This window comes from Onychostruthus taczanowskii, unplaced genomic scaffold (assembly GCF_017590055.1).
Source record: "Onychostruthus taczanowskii isolate IOZ18803 unplaced genomic scaffold, ASM1759005v1 scaffold5, whole genome shotgun sequence".
Classification (NCBI taxonomy): Eukaryota; Metazoa; Chordata; class Aves; order Passeriformes; family Passeridae; genus Onychostruthus; species Onychostruthus taczanowskii.
In genome coordinates this window covers 3,270,613-3,290,047 of record NW_024502568.1, presented here as the reverse complement: position 1 = coordinate 3,290,047, position 19,435 = coordinate 3,270,613, and the positions used below count along the sequence as shown (strand labels likewise).

General features: G+C 35.7%; 1 protein-coding gene across 6 annotated transcripts in view; it reads right to left on the bottom strand.

Moving 5' to 3' along the window:
- HECTD2 (HECT domain E3 ubiquitin protein ligase 2) overlaps nucleotides 1–19,435 on the bottom strand; it is a 55,494-nt gene that overhangs the window by 17,709 nt on the left and 18,350 nt on the right. For 3 of the 6 annotated variants that reach the window (XR_005953481.1, XR_005953482.1, XR_005953483.1), the window contains exons 12-20: nucleotides 19,227–19,334; nucleotides 17,286–17,418; nucleotides 14,350–14,438; nucleotides 13,171–13,329; nucleotides 12,811–12,885; nucleotides 11,900–11,987; nucleotides 11,553–11,659; nucleotides 10,251–10,366; nucleotides 9,488–9,631 (exon numbers count right to left, since the gene is read on the bottom strand). Coding sequence is in view for 3 of the 6 variants with exons in the window: in XM_041415944.1 (XP_041271878.1) it covers nucleotides 7,299–7,419; nucleotides 9,488–9,631; nucleotides 10,251–10,366; nucleotides 11,553–11,659; nucleotides 11,900–11,987; nucleotides 12,811–12,885; nucleotides 13,171–13,329; nucleotides 14,350–14,438; nucleotides 17,286–17,418; nucleotides 19,227–19,334 (1,140 nt within the window). In the remaining 3 variants the exon portion in view is untranslated. Of the gene's footprint in view, nucleotides 1–4,885; nucleotides 7,420–9,487; nucleotides 9,632–10,250; nucleotides 10,367–11,552; nucleotides 11,660–11,899; nucleotides 11,988–12,810; nucleotides 12,886–13,170; nucleotides 13,330–14,349; nucleotides 14,439–17,285; nucleotides 17,419–19,226; nucleotides 19,335–19,435 lie in introns of those variants that run through there. The other 3 variants (XM_041415944.1, XM_041415946.1, XM_041415945.1) reach the window with 2 other exon arrangements.

Sequence of the window (19,435 nt, the reverse complement as noted above, 5' to 3'; positions counted from 1 at the left end):
ACATCGCATCTAGCTAGGATAAGGACAGACAAGCCAAATAACTCATGAGTGCAAGTGACAACTCAGTTTTAAAATGCCTGTTAAATTCCCCTAAGTTACACAGTGTTTTGAGAATATACAAAATAAAATCCGATACCTAGTGTAGAAAAAACAAAAATCCTAGAAAAAATGGTCACAAATAGCCAACAGGATGATTTTCTAATCTAGGAAAATTCAAAGTGAAAGCCTCTATTTCTTTATCATTCTACAATTACATATCTACTGTATCATGAATGACAGCAGATCTTGAACATGGTGAAAGGCAGCAGAACTATACAAAGAATGCAAATTGTTGCTATAAGTAATGACAGGAGAAATTAATCAAGGATTGGTTGTGCTGCATGAAAGTAGCAATTTCATCTTCCCATTACACCTACAAGTATGAAAATGCTAACTGAATGTATGATTAAGCACAGCAGCTGTGCTTATGTCACATAGAATTAATAAGCCTTACTAATAAAGCCAGCAACAAATAAATTGAGAAGAAATTCAAGGGCAAAAGATAAAGTGAGACCACCTTTGCACCATAAAATAGAAAAGCCTTGATGCATTAAGGTGCCCTGAAGAGGGAAGAGAAACACAGAAAGGCCATTTTTTGCGTTTGAACAATGATGTGAAAAATGATGCAAGCAATTATACCTTCAGATCCCCATCTGCAGTGTACTCACTGCCAACAGTTACAGATGAAAGCTGTACACAACTACAGCTACAACAAGAGGATGTAAGCAAAGAGATAAAAAAATTCCTATACTATCACTTTCATGTCAAAATCTATTCCTAACATCTCCCGTGTTTTTGTTATATGCCTACAGCAGTTTACACAAAAACAACCAGGGAATGAGGAACTGAAGACACAGCTGTTGTGGTTGCCTCAACATGTTTGATTATAAGATGGTGTTTTATGTTTAAAATCTGGTATAGGGAAAGAAAACAGTTTCTAAACTAATTTAATTGAGATTTTAGTTCTGTACCTGAGAGTTCTTGGCCAACTTTATAGACTGCTGAAGAAACTTTCCTTTTTAAAATGAAGAATTAATGGATATTTAATTGTCATTATAAGAAATACATTAAAACACCCCCCACAAGGCTTTGAAACCCCTCACCAGTAGAAACTGGGCCAGCATGCACTGGGAGACAGTCAATAGGAAGAAATCAAACATCCCCCTGATAATTCAAACACAGCTTGGTTGTAATACCCCAGGAGATTTCAACCCCTATCTGGCAACTAACAAAGCAATGTCAACAATTATTAACTTGGAATCTTTTTCACATTTTGCAGTAACTTCCAGTAGCACAAGCTACTGGAAAGATAGTTTTCACCTCTCAGAATGTGCTATTTGATGTCACAGCTTAATGCATTTTCAACCAATGTGCAGAAATATGATATTGGATAGATTCTGGATCCTAAAGCAAAACCAACCAAACCAAAATGCAATGAGCTTGTCTATGTGCAACAGTAACAAATGCCTGTTTTTACATTAAAGCTTTCAGTTTGAATGAATACTGACTGCTTTCAATGTTTGGGAAAGCTTTTCTTTCATGATAAAAATTGCCAGAAAAGTTGGAATTTCAAAAGAAAAAATATGAAGAACACTTTATTGACATCAGTAAAATCAGACAATGCAATAAGCATACACAAGGGTGCATATAGGAAAATAATAGACTTTACTCAAATTTTAGCTTTATCTAACACAGTTATTGAATTAAAGAAAATATTTTCAGCTCTTAAACTCTCTAAGATATTCTACCCTAGAAATATTTAACCTCATCATCTAAGGAAATAAAATTAGACTTCTGTAACTAAAAAGCAATTCCATTAAAATGCTAAGGAAGTAATTTCTTCTATTCTGCTACTGTACTCATCTCTATTTTACACAGGCCACATTTATCTGCTATGGTTAAATAAATTTTCTATTAATAAAGGTTAAAGAATTAATATGCATCTAATATACAAAACATGTCTTGTCAGGGTGTTCAAGTATCTGAGCAAGATACTTTTCCATCTTGGAATCCAGAAAGAGTTGGGAAAAGATCCCTCTTTAAAGTATTTGAGCAAGATGACAAAATTAAGTGCCTTCTCTGCTCAGTGTGGCACATTACCACTAAACAAGGCCAACTATTAAAAGCCCCAAGCAGTACACAGTCTTTGGAAACCAGCATTGTGAGGTTCATAAATTCACCAGAAGACAAGCAAAACCAAGATCCACACATTTGAGTTTAAACCCTGTGGCTTTCAAAAATGGCTGTGCTTTAGCTACTTTATATCCTGCTGGATTAATTTTTCCAGAGGACAAAATACAGTTCTTGACTTCCACAGTACTGCTACTGACACAAAACAAATAGCAAAAGAAATTCATGTTCTAGCTCTCTGCTAGAGCAGAGATTGAATGTACACTGAGGAAACTCACCCCTTGACAAGGCGTTTGAATTACATAATGTAGCCTCAAACAGTTCTGTTCTAGTAATGCCAGTGGAGGCTGGATTGTTATTATCCATAGTACGGCAACAGCCAGAGATCCTGGTGAGAAGATAACTAATGACTCTGTGAGAACAGATTCATCCCTCCTGGTTAACAGAAATCATGTTATAGAGTTAAAGCAGCAAATAAACAAGAAGCCCTTAAATTAAACCTGAACATCATATATCTACAGAATCTAGAACAACTCTCACGGGAAGAAAATACTGCATCAAAAAGTAAAACTCTCACTCACTACAAGCACCAAACCATTAAATTGATGCCAAAAAGAAAAATAGTAAACGAAACCTTGCTCTAGTAGAACACAAAACACACAAGACATTCATTGATATATAATTTCATTATGCATAAAGGTATTACTTAACTCTATTATTAACTCTAGTGCTGCAGAATAGTCTAGAACTGAACTTAGTTTGCCCAACTTATGTGAACTTTTCCCACCTTTCCAGAGTCTAATGAGCAACTGCTTCACCAGCTCATCAGAAAAAAAATCTCTCCATCTTCCTTGACCTGTTGTGTTTTACATAAAGGCATTGGGGTTCAAATAATTCAGTAAGAATTTAATTAACAATTTGAAAGGTGCAGATCACTGGGGGCCATTTTTGCTCATTAATTTAACAACAAAACCTACTTCACTATTAATTAGAACATTTCTAACACAAGTGAAATAGCTGTGGCAGACCAGGCCACCTCATTATTTTCTTATACACACGAATATTTAAAAGTGCAAGGAACTTCAACAACACACAGACCAGTACAGACTCTTAAAAAAAAAAAAAGACTGAAAAACTACTTGACCTAAACAAATTTATTGGAAGAAAACAACTAGGGGCTCTAGAAGGAAAAAACCTATTATTTTCTGACAGTCAGGACATGAAACCAGAGGCTTTGAGGGACCTTTCAGATATTTTCATTCTTTCAAGAAGGAGCTCTAAAACAATATTAAATATCACAGCTATGAAGAATAACAATGGGTATAACATTTGGTTCTGAAGGAAGTCAACCAGTAGCAACACCAACTACTACTGCATAGAAGGAATCTCACCACTTTTGGCCAAAAAATCAAAAGGAAATACAGCATTTCAATTTGAAGCCCTGGTGCTAGCCTTCTGATCCCTAGCTGAAAAAAGATTAGGCAAGCCAGGTGTTTTAACCTCTTTCCAAATATCAGTCTTGAGGCTATTGACTGTCAGAGATCAGGTATAACCAATCTCCTGTCTGAGGTTTTGGCAGTCTTTCATTGGTCCCAAAACCACATTAGGAACTCTAATGAAAAGAGAGGACACTTTCAAAACCCAGCACTAGATACAAGAAGCTGCTTCTCCTTTCTCCATATTTGTTTGCTGTAAGTAAATTTATATTTGCTGACTTTGCAAATTTGTGATTATTTGTGATATAAAGTTTTAAGACATTAACATTTTGTGCATTTATAATATCTACTGTTAGCTAAGAGGAAAATCTGACCTCTAATTAAATTGTTTCAATCTTCATCTTTGCTGCCATCTGTAGGTAACTTGAGTGGTACAAAGGCAACAGTTCTGTGATCAGGACCTGTGTCCGTGAGAAAGCACAATGTTCTTGTTACCTGTCCGTCCTGATTTTAGTGTTCAAATTAGGCAGAAAAACGTACAACAGCTTGTGGCTTTGCACCTCCAAGTAATCTTGCAACTGAGGTAGTTAAAAAAAGAGGAAAATTTAGTTAGAACCACAGAGTCATAGAATGGTTTGGGTTGGAAGGGGCCTTAGAGATCACACAGTTCCAATCCCTGGCCCTGGGCAGGGATGCCATTCACTAGACCAGGTTCCTCAGGGCTCCATTCAGCCTGGCCTTAAATACTTCCAGAGGCATCCACAACTTCTCTGGACAACCTGTTCCAGTACCTCTATATCCTCTGAATAAAGAACTTCTTTCAACATCTCATCTAAACTTACCTTCTTTCAGTTTAAAACCATTTCTCCTTGTCCTGCAGCTATCTCCCCATAAAAAAGTCCCTCTCCCTGCTCTTCATGAGCCCCCTTCAGGTACTGGAAGGCTGCAATTGCATGTCCCCAAAGCCTTCTCTTCTCCACATGGAACAACCCCAGTTGTTGGATCCATGATGAGGATCCATGCTATTTTACAGCATTATTACACCATGGGATGCACCAGAACACCTGTAATTTTGACTGTAAATATGAAATATAAGTCTTGGTGTATGTTTGGTTGTTGGAACTTAGTTTCTTCTCAGTGAGCTATGCAATGTTTTAGGAGAACTGTTATGTTATATAAAACTTCTCAAGAGAAAAATAAACCAAAAGCAGAGAGGGTGATCATAATTTTAAACCCATTATGACCAATTTTGGAAATCTGAAATTATACAAGCGAGGTCAGCATTTGAAATATTTGATTTAATGACTGGACAATTTTAATACATAAAAATAGATACTTAGTAGTGAACAAGTTTATACAAACAAGATTTCTTTTATACAGTACAAAACAATGATGGAGATAAAAAAAGATTTGCTGGGTTACAGGGCAAGACACAAGAACAAAACACCATTGAATAATTTTTTTAAAATTATCAGAGGCTTATTTCATAAATACAGTGTAATGCTTTCATCTAACAAATACAAAATTTACTATTTAATTTATCAACATCAGGAAATATATAAAATGTCTTTGAATGACAATCTGATTTAAAAACTGATGCAAATACAATAGCATTTTTAGAATTCTGAGGTAATATTACACATTATCTCAAAAAAAGCTTCAATAAATAAAACTGAACAGAAGGCAAAGTGCAATTCAGTGAAAAGGAGAAAAGATAAAGCTTTTATTTTAACAATAGTAGATAAATAGTTATTAAAAGCAGGTTTAAGCCTTAAAAAAATATTTTGGCTAATTTGCCATGTTTTCAGATAAACTGTATAGCTATTTATTCAGAAGCCCACCTTTCATGAATCCAATTCTACAAAGAGACGAAAGGCAGCAGGTCTTTGTTTCCAGGTTTCCTACTTACATCCACATTCAGGCGTTAGAAATTTAACATTGCTTGCAGCTATCTAGTTCATTCAGTGCAACAGTGAAAGCTTAATTTATTTCTCAACATGTGAAATCCTGCAAGTTAAAATTTATTTCAAAATCCCCATTTGGGAGATATAATGTAAAAATGCAGAATTTTTCAGTGCTGCTTTTAGCACGATTTGTGCTGACTAGTATAGTTCCAGGCTAAAGCCAATGGAAATTTTATTACTGGTTTCAAAGACAGCACTATGAATACAGTGTCAAATATTCTAAAATATCCTAATATTTATCTCTGCCTTAATAAAACAGTAAAATCACCAGTAACTTTTCTAGGAGAAATAAAGAAAAATAATTTTACACTTAGCTATTGAAGAATATCCAGAACAGCTTTGAAAGCATGAATTAGACAGATTTGTTAATCATTAGTAAATCTGTTGATTGTATGTAAATAATACAGAGAAAGAAAGAAGACTAATATAGTATTTGAGTACAGACACTACAAGATAGATATGCATCCATGCCCCAGCAGAAGTCAATGGGGAAAGCTGACAAATTAGATGCCAAAGTGTCTCAAGTGATCTGGGCCTTATTCAGCTGAAAGAAAAATTTACAGAACACACAGTAGCTGTTCATATTTAAAACTACTATACTGCATGCTGATAAATTCTTTCCATTTAATGAATAAACCCCAGACTTACAATTATTTCAGTATTTTAGAACCATTTCTTCCCCAGCTGCTAATTTACTAACTCAGAGCAGACATACCAAGAATGCCTTTCACAGAGTTTGTGCAATGAAAAACACAAAACATTTTTAAATGCTGGTCTCTAAGTTAATGAAAGTTGCAACATTCTTCAGAAAAGTTATTGAATTCACTTTTGTCACAGCTTATTTAAGACTTTCAACAAAGTTGCTGCAAAAAAAAGATGCCATGATACACTATATCAGTTTTCCACAGGTTGTGGATATAATTCTCTTCCTAAAGCATTTCACCAGATGTGGAATTTATTTTAAATATCTAGTTTTGTTTACTATAATGCTACAGTAGATCTGGCTAGTTTGCTGTTAAGAATGAACATACAAATTCCTTAATACTTGTAGCTTGAACTTGAATCCCCTCAAGCTGAAAAAATACCTTTTAACACTCTTGTACAGTCAAGTGTAAAAGCTGAATATACAACATCTAAAACCTCTTATTCATAAAAAATAATTTTTTAGCAGTAAATGGCACTATCAAAACCCTATTTCTTCACAGGCAGTTATTTACATACTTCTTAGACAGCTGGTTTCACCAAGCAGGAAAACCAGAAGAATAAAATTACATACATTTTATAAAGACTAAAATTCCTATTTGCCTTTGTGAAAAAAAAAAAAAGGCTACATGCTGATGTTGTATTTTTGCTGCCACTGGGATTAACCAATAGAGAAATATTCTGTATATTTTCTCCCAGTGGGATACCTTGATGTAAAGAATTATGATTAATGTTAAAGTGCTATTAAGAAAAACCTAACACTTGGGAATTGTCTTAGCTGGGTTTCGTTTATCAAACAGATGAGCTTTTTGTACAAAGAAAACTACTTTCTGTGACAAAGCAAGCAGCAAATGTATTGCCATTCAGGAAAAAAAAAACCAAAACATACACTTCCTACTTAATTAAAAAAAAATCTAAATGCAATAAAACTGGCACAGTATCAAGAGACATAACAATGAAAAGCTTAAAGGCACAATCAGAAGAGAGTGGATGCTACATAAAAATGCTGTTCTTGGAGTATTTAATCTTATTCCAGACCAAACCCCTCTGCATTTGAAATTCCAATTATTAACTTTTGTTTCAGTTCCTTCTTGTTCTTGTAAGGAGGGAGACAAAGCTGGTTGAAGCACGTATGGGCCACAGGTAACCTAAAATAATTTAAAGAACACCCAGCAAAACACATTTAAGAATAATGCCATAGAATCAGAATGCTGCCAATTGCCTATACATTCTTGGTTAAACATTTCTTAAATAAGAAATCCTATAAAAAGAACATTTATCCCAATGTTGGTTCAAGTTCTGTTGAATGCAAGTAACACTGCTGCTGGTCAAAAGTACTTCAGATGAGTTTGTTTGCCTACAACTCCCTCCTCCCTCTTTCTTTTTCTTTTTTTTTTTTTTTTTTTATCAAGTTAGAAACATCTCCTTCCAGATTTCGGAAGCTCCAGAGTCTGGAAACTCCAGGTACCACACAACTTCTCTAAACACAAAATCTGGGCATAGTAAGAATCCACAACATGGAAAAGTAAGATGGGTCCTGCAGTAGGTACAGACACACCTAGAAGAACCACAGTTCTGTGTCTGTGAGAATACAGAACTCAGGGTTCAGCCTGGTAAAACAGGTCCTTACAGACCTCAGTGGGGAGCTGTGAAGAACTGACTGAAATGCTGGAAAAACAGCAGTTCACAAATTCTGGTCTCAGCTATACCAACACTTCCAGTTCCAAGTTTCTTCTGAAAGAGAGGTTGAATATATGTATTGCAGATATGGCTAAGGAATCCCTGACTGAAACACTGGAAACTTTTTTTCTCACTAGAATGGATTAATTTGATGAGCCACAGGTAATAATAAGTTACAGAACTTCTTGCCATTTAAATTCTCAAGTGACATGGAGGACACACCTGAGGATATATACTTGTCCAACAGCTGATAACTGGGGGGGGAGACAGGAGAAAGGCAATGAGCTGAAGCTCAGCCTGCCATTTGGAAAACACTCCGTAAAATGTACTAGAGTTGGACACACATATTTTATTATGTGCCTCAAAAGTCCTCTAGGTCTCCCTCAGTCTTTTGAATGGCACCAACTTGGCCTTTGATCATTGGCAAACATCCTCAAAAGTGGATGAAACCCCCAGATCTGGAAACCCAAGTTATTTTTCCCCTCCCTGCCCTTCAAATGATCAGCAAAGATCTGTTAATTGGACTGGAGTCATGGCTTCAGAATATGGAAAGTTGAGAAGCTTTTATTAAATTTGCCAATTTTTATTGCTATTACATTCTTTGATCCTATTGTGTGAGCAATATGATGGTGGTGTCTACATTTATCCCTTTGCAGGCAGTGTGACAGCAACAATTATCTTGCAAAACATGGACCTACAGCAGTTTAAAATGCACACTGTTTCGAAATGCATGTTCTCATTTTTAAGAAAAAGAACAATTTACAGAAGGAACATGAAGAGTGATTCCATGTTGACTGATTTCTCTTCATTTTTCATCTGATCTTCATGTTCCTTTAATGTTACTGGAACCAGTTATTACCTCATTGAGAAAAGCATTAGAAATATCACAGTAATGAGATAAATTAAATTTAAAACAACCTCAAAATTTATTATGTTTGTGCCTTTAGATCAGCTTTTCACAGAAAACCCAGCAAAATTCAGACTTTGAAAAATATAGTTCCGTTTAAGTATTTTGATTACTCTAAGTGTTTGAGAAATCTAGGTAAAGCCAGTAATTACTGCTTCACAGTGAGCTCCAGAGCAGCAAGTTTTTCTATACAGCTTTCAAATTATTTAAACTGACTTTCCCCAGTCTTAAGAATGAAAAAATATTAACTGGCTTGCTATAAATAATGCCATCAAACTCAAAAAATTCAGAAAAAAATCATGATAGCTCAAGGTATTATTTTCATTAGGTCAGCTGTCATGTTAGGAATGATTAATAAATAATTTATTTGAATTGAAAACATGTAAATAATCCCTATAAATAATTACCAGCCTCAAATGTAAACGCTTACTGGAAAAACAATTTCCTTGTTTTTTAAATTTATGCAATCAAAAATGGGTATAACATTTTGAAGGCAAACTAAAGGAGTTCATGCAGTTTTTTCCTTGCACATTTGTTTGCTCTTCTGTAAAAAGACATTCAAGAGCAATAAGGGCTCTTGGGAAAAAAAATTAATGAAAAAAATTAAAAAAACCCAAAACATTACTTACCAATTAGTGGATGTTTCACTCCTTGAAATCTTGAAATTCAGATCAGCCATTCCTCCCACAGGTACTCTATCACTTCCTGTAGCAAAATGTAGCAGCTTCTTTTGAAGATCCAGAGAAAATCCAAGTACTACATCCCAGAAGTATCTATGCTCCAGGCAGAGGGAGAAGGAAAAGTTGCAAGATGCGACATCATAAAAACATACTATGAAGGTGATAATAAAATGACAAGTACTACATGATGACTATCATTTTCTGAGAGTTTAATTAATATAATCTATAGGACATCAGCAGTACTCCAATGTACAAGGTCAAATTCCCAAGGAATGGACAAGTACAATATTTTATTAATTTTGGAATGATGTCTTGCCAAATGATGCCCCAACCCACTTATCTATACAAATATAAATGCCTTCTACTCACTAACATAAATGTCCTTAGTATCAAAGAGAATTGAGTAAAAAAAGTATTTTTAGAAGATTGGATAATAAAAATACTGAGGCTTCATATGCAGAATTTGGAGCTTTTCTCTTCAAACTACCCCACATCAATGTGGTCATAATCTTTTAAGGATATTCAGTAAGCACATACCATTAAGGATCTAATTCTTCCTACTTATGAAAATTTAGTAGTGTCTTTGTCTTATTTAGAAATAGGTTTCTAAAACTTCAGTCATTCTCAGGTTATCCTTGAAGAGAATACTGCTGGAAGATGAACATTCCATGACATTTTAAACTCAGTAATTAGAATAAAAACCCAGGCCTACCGTATAGTCAGATCAGTTTTTTGGTAGCCCTCATATTGGGTACTTCTCTGTAAAGCAGACATGTCCAGTTCAGGACTGCCACAGACAAGAATTTCAACCTCCTCTGGACGAAGTAGCTGCCAAAAATCAAGGACAAAATATTTAATTTTTTAAAAAAGATGAGAAATGATGCTACTAGATTAATTTTTTGTCATTACAGAAAAATTAACAGAAAATCATTCAACCTAGGTCTCTAACTCGGATACATACAGATTATAGAAAAATTAATTCCTCAGCACTTTGAAGAATCTCTTACTGCCATATATAGTAGAAAGTTAATTACAGGATAACACAATATTTCAACATATTATGTTCTTTGTTTCTTCATCATTCTTACGCTTATTACACTGACTTGCTGACGATGTGATCAGACTACAAATGGGTCAGGAAGAAAATTAAGTTTGCACAAATGGAAATCTGAGGGAGGGTCTTGTTATCAATTTTGATTTCAACTTCCATTTCATTTGCATTGACAATCCCAGCACGGGTAGCTGAGCAGCAGAGGCTGACAGAACTTGACTCTCAGTTGTACACACTGCTGTGCAAAGCAAATATTTCTAACAATAAGCCAAGTTTAATATCCATTAAACTTACACCTGCAGAAGCCGCTTATTCATTTACTACAACATCATCAAGCTGCATGTAAGTATTCCATGGCATTTCAATGGACTCTCAATGTCTTTCCAGAACCTTCCCTGTGCTTGGGCACACCTCACTTTGCTGCAAGGTGTCACAGCTCACCAATTTCACTAGAATTTAGAAAATCCCTGACAAATTGAAACTTTCTCTTCTTTCTCAGTTCAGAAGGGATGCTGAAAATTAAAGAAGTCATTCCAACAGCCAAACAGCACTGAAAAGAGAACAATGATTAATTTCAAGCCCACTGAGTGTTCTTCCTGCCAAAAGCAATATATGTTTTCAGAGGAGTCACTCAGAAGCACTCAGATACAGTTATTCTGCAGTTCCTAAATGTAGGGAATACACAGAAACATTGTAAACCTTCACTGGAGAGCCTGTGATGTGTCTGTGAAAACACAGTGATAAACCTGTCTTCTGGAGCTTTATTTATTACTTTTCAATGAAACACTACAGAGAATAGTTGATTATCTGATTAATTTCTTCTACTTATGTTGGATTAATCAAGTCTATTGATCAGTCAAGATTCCTTCCAAATCCTAAAATCATCCAGTGCCATTTAGTTTAGATAACTCATTGTCAAATACTTGAAAGAGAAGTGAAGAGTTATGTTTCATTTATTCTTACCAGTAATGCATATGAAGCACAGACACTATGAAATCCATAATAGAAAGCTGCAAATTGTTTGTAGATCGATCTATTGAGAAGAAAATCAACATAGAGCTGCACATATTCTAAAAAAAAAAAATTATTTTGTTACATTATAATAATTTTAATGGATAACTTGTTCTGCCCTCTAGAATATGAAAAATGAATACATTTAGTTTGAGATACCATTAAATTGGTAGGCATACCAGAAAGAACTACAGCCATTTCATTTTCACATTCTATTATGACAGCATAGGTTTATGGAAAGGAGAAAAAGGACAACCTTAAATCTGCAAAGTATGTGTGGTTAATGTAGGTAGAATTACCTTTCCTATTCCGATTTGTGACTGGAATTTTATCTCCATTTGGCTTTAAGTTGTAAGATTTTATAACACCAAATTCTTCCTGAAAAACCTACAGAAAAAAAGAGTCAAGGTCAGCACTGGAAAATAAATTAATATACTTACAAATGCCAAAGCTTATATTATGTCTCCTCTCTTCAGCACATGCTGTAATTCTGAGGGTTGTGAGGTTTTTACAAGTTAAATATTACAGTGTTCAACTCAAATTGCTCAGAAGATTAGTATTCAAAGAACAAAAACTGACCCTGGTAACATAGTGGCATGTCAAACTGACCTGCAGGCTCTGGAGCCACAGAGCTTTTCACACAAAAGAACAGCACAGGAGCAGCAAATACAATTAAGAAGGTATTTGCTCTGCTGTAGTTCACCTAGGAACTAAGTACCACCAATGTGAAATTTCATTAACTCGTATGCGTGTTCTGAAACAATGAGTAACTGAAAAAGACTTTCCTGACTGAAATAGCAGTTACAACACACACATCAGGCAAAAATGTAAAAACTTGAACAGGCTATTGCTAAAGTGAGATTTTTGGACAAAATGCATAAAATAACCAAGTAAACTTTGACTGTCTTCTAGGTTAGACAGAAAGCAAAGAGCTGGAAATGCACCAGTAGCTGGCCAAGTGACCCTGGTGGTGAGCACTGGGATCCACCTACACTGTCAGGGACAACAGCTTGGAGTGTCACCACGGAACCAAGCGTGGAACACTCAGCAGTGCCGGGCAGCGCGGCTCCTGCAGCCAGCTCTGATCCCGTGCAGTTATGTTCCAAACAATCAGCAATCACACTGCAATAAGCCACTCCACTGCCATTCCAACACTGGGAAAAATCACTGGATGAGGCTGAGAATCACTTATAGTAGTGCACTTAATGACCTGAAAGGTTGAGTAAAAATCCTCTTCAACATTGCCTTCATAGGATAGAAGTTCACTTAGTCCATGCGCCAATTCCTACAATATGAGTAAAAAACTCTTTAGTAAATCTACAAAACTAAGTGATGCACTTTGCAAAGATATGCCAGAAGCATTGTTTTATACAGAAATTATCTTGGAAAAAGCTGTGTTTTTAAAATGCATGATATGCTAGGAAAGAGAGATCTTCTGTTTCCATCAGAAGACGTTACCAGCCTGTGCTGGAGAACAGCTGTTTTCAAACAGTTAATAAATCAAGCATTAAATATTAATAAATCAGGTTTTATATCAGTAATTTTGCCTCTTAGATGATGTAATACTTACAGGCATAATCTGAAAGAGGTCATCTAAAGTGACACCACAGATGCCTACAAGTGTGTTATGATCACAGGGAACAATGGGAGGACTCAATAATTTCTTGTAACAGCAAGGTGGGAAACGAATATCCAAGGTGATACTGTTATATACAGCAAGTCCCATAAGCTATATATGTTAAAAGTTAAGGGCAAATCTGACACATCCTTATTATAGGTACTATTTTTGTAGCTTGGAAAAAATATTTTAAGATTCATGCTCAACAAACAGAAGGAATGTAAATGATTTCATTTTTTCTGGACTGTCAATTTTAAATGCAGTTTTTCATTACAATTAAGCAGTGGTTAGCATGGTCAGATGATGCACATTGACAGAATGCTTGAGAATCTTCTTCATAATACTCTATACAAGCATTTCCACAATAAATTTTTCCAAAGTATTGTTATTAAAAAGAGAAAGATAAATATGTATTTTCTAGTGAGAGATCAATAAAGCAATGTTTCTTTTAAATAAATCTAAATGCATTAAGACATACCTGCACTGGTACTACAGCTCATCTATTAGCACATTTAAGTGCATCCCATGAAACAAATTTGTAACTATCCCAATTCAGCTTCTCAAAAGAATAGATCTGTTAGAAAAGACCTACAACCACCATCTATCCAATTGCAATCAGTTAATGGATACAATTACATCATCTCAGTGGAGTTATAAGCATATACTATCATAAATTGTTTGTCTGAGGTCTTCATTTATAAGCACAACAGATAACCTAGAAAATAAACTACTGCTCAAAATAGCATATGGCTTCCATTTTGTAATAAAAAAGGCAAAAAGCCACATACTGTTCAATGGGGACTTGAATGAACTATTAATGGACACAGGCACATTGATGTTTACTGAAAGAAACTCCAAGGCTTAAAATTACAACTTATACACAAAAAAGTGGCATGTTTAATACTGACTTAGCATTTTCTAACTGTAAAATGTACCACATACCCACACACCACCATTTTCTTCCTATTTTCAGTTCACTTGCTTGAACGATATTCAAAAAAATACATTTAAAATGGAACATAGGTGTATATACAACCTTTGAAGGAGCTTGAGCCAGTGCCTTATTTCATGCCCACACCAGCTCGTCAAACGGCTGTTGTTTGGAACATTTTAGCAGACACAAAAGGATACGGCTCCAACCAGTCGGAATTCCGAGTAGTTGTCACATTTAAAGCTGCTGAACCAATGGCACTGCGAGTCCTTGTGGTAGGTGAACATGCCTGCAGAATGGCAACATGGCCCTTAAGAAGGCACTGAGCTTTGTAAGAATTTGTACAAAGCCTCCTCTTTCTTACCCATGAACCCTTGGAATGCTCCTGGGGGTGCCCACGTCCCCATGCTTGTTCTCAGGACCCCGTTCCCACCCACGGCAGGAGCCTGCAGGCAGGTGTTTGGGAAGGAGCACCAAGGGCAGTGCCAAGCCTGAAACAGGCTCAAGCCCACCAGCCCTGCTTGGTGCTGGTGCAACACATTTTTCAGGGCCTCCAGTTGTGGATATTTTGCACTTTCCCTATGTAATCTGTCTCTTCATTGCACTCCAGCATCGGTACTGCCATAAATATTAACTGTCTAACCAAAAATTTTCTTACTGCAGTGTAAACTCACTTCCTCCTCTCTTTCTAGGTCAATAGCAGATGACAATCCCTAAAAATTCTGGCATGAATCCCATGATACAAATACCATAAGTTTACCTTCTTAGAATAGAAAACTGTAAACGGTTTATGTTATACACACACTACCAGCAAATGGATATGTTTCATTTTCTGTCAAAAAATTATACCAGAAAAGTTAAAAAAGCCCCAAACCACATGTACCCAAAAAAGCCACTCATGGGTCTAAATGACAAGCTAGATCCTACTGAAACCATGAGTATAGAGGAGTTGACTGCTATTTGCGTCAGATACAGAACATTCTGTTTTAAAGAGTGCCAGAAAGTAAAAACCTACAAAATAAAAGCAGATAACAGCTCTAAAATGCCTAGGAAGTATTGCTCAGAGAAGTAAGACACACTCCACACTCCTGCTTCTTCTAATGCAGAAGTAAACTGGGTAAAATGTGATGGCCTTTTTGAATTTGTTGGGATTGAATGGGCCAAGTTTATTATTGTTGCCATGGTCTGTACAAACCAAAGCACTGACTAGTTCTAAGCACATCTTGTATGCAATAGCTCACTGTATCTCTGTTTGAAGAAAAAGTTGGTGAAAAATAATATTTAAATGAAAAAAACCCGAAGTCCTTTTGATTAAAAAAAAAAAAAGGAATGAAAACCCAATTTTTCTCAGGGACATCTAGCTCTTGTGATAAATTACAGTCAAAAAGCTGCCTTCACATTTCCCCCCCACTCTCCTGAACAATTTATCTTTTGAACTCCAGCTCAAAAAGGTGCTCATCACAAAAGTTTAGACACTGCCATTAGACATTTCCAGAAGCAACAGAACAGCTGCATGTAAGGCAGAGCAAGGTTCACATGCTAGAAGGCCATAGGATGTTGGAACAAAATAGGTTTGAAATTCCATTTGTTTATTGTCCACACCAAGACAAAGAAAGCATTGCAAAACACACAGGCAGGCAGACAGCTGGCTTAATTAAGATTTTTTAAACCCCAGGAGTTAAACCTGAAGAATCAGTTAACCTGGAAAGGGTAATAACAGTGATATTTTCCCTTCCAAGCTTCTGACATGTTATTTGCATCTTAAAGACAGCAGAGGATACAGTCCCTTTCCAAGGGACAAGACTATTTCTGAACTCCTCCCACACTTGGCTGATAGTCGTAACAATGAAAGAATTTGCACTTTAAAGTAAGGAACCCTGCCAGAGATAGTGAAAAAATAAATTACTCTGAGTGTTTCCAAACTCATCAGTTACTAAGCTCTGCTGACAGCTTTTTTACTAACGGAATTGTCAAACTTACAGAATTCTGTCTGCAGGATAAATTGTTTCCTCTTAAGGTTGCTATCACCAATGTCATGTCTTCACACGGACCCCTTTTTACTGGAAAAAGGGCTACAGACAAGTAATCTCAGCAGATATGATGGCACATTTATGACTTAGAATTCTGTACCTTTAAAAGTAGTCCTATTAACAATAAAGGACCATGATTTTAAGAGACATGAACACTTCCAAGAAAGCTCAAGACTATCAGGTGTTATGCTCAAGTCCCTGTAAATCAATTTAAAAGCCATCCTGGCAACACTTTAATGCACTAAGTCATCAGTAATATATCCATGCACAGAGGAAAAGCTCATTAAGAGTGGTGAATAAAACACATCCAGATCCATCTACATCACTATAAAACAAGTGGATAGAACTGCTTGTTTATGACTCCTCATTCATGTCTTACAATCTCCTGTTTAATCAAAAAGCCTTATTTTTTTCCCCCTTGGGCATGAAATGCCCTTATAGGCTCACTAGTCCTGGTAACAGCAGAGGCAGGCTTTTTCATTCAGGCTCACACCCACCTATACTGCCCCTGCTCCTGACTGAAGGACCTTTCTTTTCTGAGATTACTCCAGACCCCTTTAAGAACACTGACTACACAGATACCACAAACAGAATGTATGATGACAAAGATTCAAGTAAAACCTAACCTCTACCTTTCCTAGTCACAGAAATGTGCAGGCACTCTCAGTGCAACTATCAGCACCAAAAAAATCCCCACTGATACATGGCAGACCAAGGTTGGTAATTTGCCAGAACTGAGCATAGTAACAGCACCCAACTGCAGCTACTGACAAAACCCAGAAAAACTCCCTCCCTAAACTAGCAACATGAAGACAACTGAGGGCAGAAAGAGAAAAGGCAGCATGTGAAGAAACAGGGAAGTATGGTAAATGATAAACCAATACATTTGGCATTATCTCCACTTGAATATTTGGTAAACTATTGTGCTGTTTTAGGCTGAGAAAATTTCCTTCATGGCTAATAGCTAAGGTCTTGGAAAGTCTATGTTTCGGATTTGTGCTGAAAACAGCGTTTATAATACAAAGACTTCACTATTATTGCTGAGCAGTGCTTATACAGAGTCTGAACCAATTCTCATAATCTACTTAAAAATTATGAGGACTCACCATAATCTGGGTGAAAAATCTGCCGAATCAGAAGAAGAAACCATTCTTTTGTCAGGCCGCCCATATCAAGACCAGCTTCTCCTACAAATGTGACTTTTAACTTCTTTTTCAGATCTGCCTTCTTCCTTGCTAGCTATTGTGAAATAGTTGAGGCAGAAGAAAAAGGAGACTTAACATATTATCACTACCACTAGCCACACAGAACACACCTCAGCCTCTACTCCACTGTTCTCGCTTCACTTAAACAATTAATTCACATAATTTTCTACTGATAGGTCAAAACTATATTAAAATAATGACTGAATTGCAGAAGCAAGACAATTATGGCCACTTGCCACCATCAACTGCTTTACACATGGTGTCACTCTCTAGGCTTGAAAAGAATTAGGCGGTGTACAAACAGGCTTAATAAGCAATTAGATATAATGAATTGAGTTTGTCTGGAATATTTCAGACCTACATAATTGTTTACCTTTTCTGGAAATAACAAATTAAAAAAAGTACTTAGACATAATTTGGAAATATTTAGAAAGAGGGATGTAAACTATGACTTGCAATATTTGGACACTATTTGGTTCTGTGTAAGATACCTGCCAGCAAGTATCAGCTGCTTTTTAGAACTGTTTTTTTAGACAATGGTAACAAGCTCTTTTCATTGCTTTGTCCTAAGAGACACCATTTCATGCAGGTAAATAAAAAATCTGCAAAGAATTAGATTACAGCCTTTTACAATTAACAGTGATCTTTCAGACTGAGTCTCTATACAAGCTTCCTTTAAACCATTAATTACTGTCCAGCTCCAGAGAAAGTGTTTAAATCAGCCAAGGATATGCATGAGCTAAAATAATCTCCATGTTGTTAGTTGCTCAAGTAAATTTCTATTACATAAATTTTATAACTATAGGGATTTGTGTTATTTGAAACAAGCTATTTATTAGCTGAAGTGATTTCCTTTGCAAATTTTTTAAAGTTGAAATACAAGTAAGACATCTTCCCTCTCCACCTGCTGATCCCCAACAATTTGAAAATATGAATATAATACATTTGTACTCATCTCTGAGATGGGTAAAAGAAAACATTGAAAATAAACAGGAGAGTATTTCGACTACAAAAGCTTTTGAATTTTCTCTTGGTTATTTTAGTGTGGTTAAAAAAATGGCAATGCCTGAGAGAAAGCAATATTCTCAATTATATTTCTTTTGTCTTAGGAGAAAAGGGCAAAACCAGGCAGGTTTTAATATAGGAAAATAAAGTTTAAACTTACATTTTATTACATGAGTAATCAGAATTTGTTTGATGCTGTTTTCACTACCTGGACTTATTCAGTATCATCAGGCTGTTCTCAATGTTGAGAAAGAGAGGGAACTAAATTTCACTAAATAATGGTAATTAGCAAGCTTCAGAGGATACTGAAGAATTGCCTACTTTAATGGACACATCTGTTTCATTTCTAAAAAAGGAAAAATAACATTGAAGAATCTGAAGAACTAGTTAAAATAATTTAAGAATATAAAGCCCAAAATCATTCTTATAGGATAAAGAAGGAAAAGAATAAAAATATTCAAAGAATTAGAACAGAACAACCTCATTAGTGATTAGTCACATATTATTCATGCTGCTATAATGGAATCAAGTCCTACAGAAATTGATAATTGTGCACTGTATTTTTAACAAAAAAATTACAAATACAGACCATGTGCAAGCATGGTCTTGTTATGGGTTTAGCTACAGAGCAGTATGAGCACAGGAAATTTCAAAATGTCTAACCCAATCTGTTCTGCAGCACTACAGTTTTGACAGTAATTAAATTACCTTTATTTAGTATTACGTAGTTATATTCCCAATCTCTTAGTGCAAAAGACTTATATATGACTTATCAAATTGAAATCTAGCAATAGCTACTCTACAGCAACACACAATTTAATTTTATGTTTTTGTTACCTCATCAAGTGAATCACTAACAAGGTGTGTCCTCCTCACTTTCACATTTAGGAATAACATATTCATGTCAGGCTTCTGTCTGCGAGAGACTTTATCCACAAGGCTTTGCTATTTGAATGAAAAAGAAACATCACTCATGCAGCATCTTCATTTGAAAAAAAGGTGCCACACTTGTTAACTGTAAAAAGGTCTCAGTATCCTGTACTGAA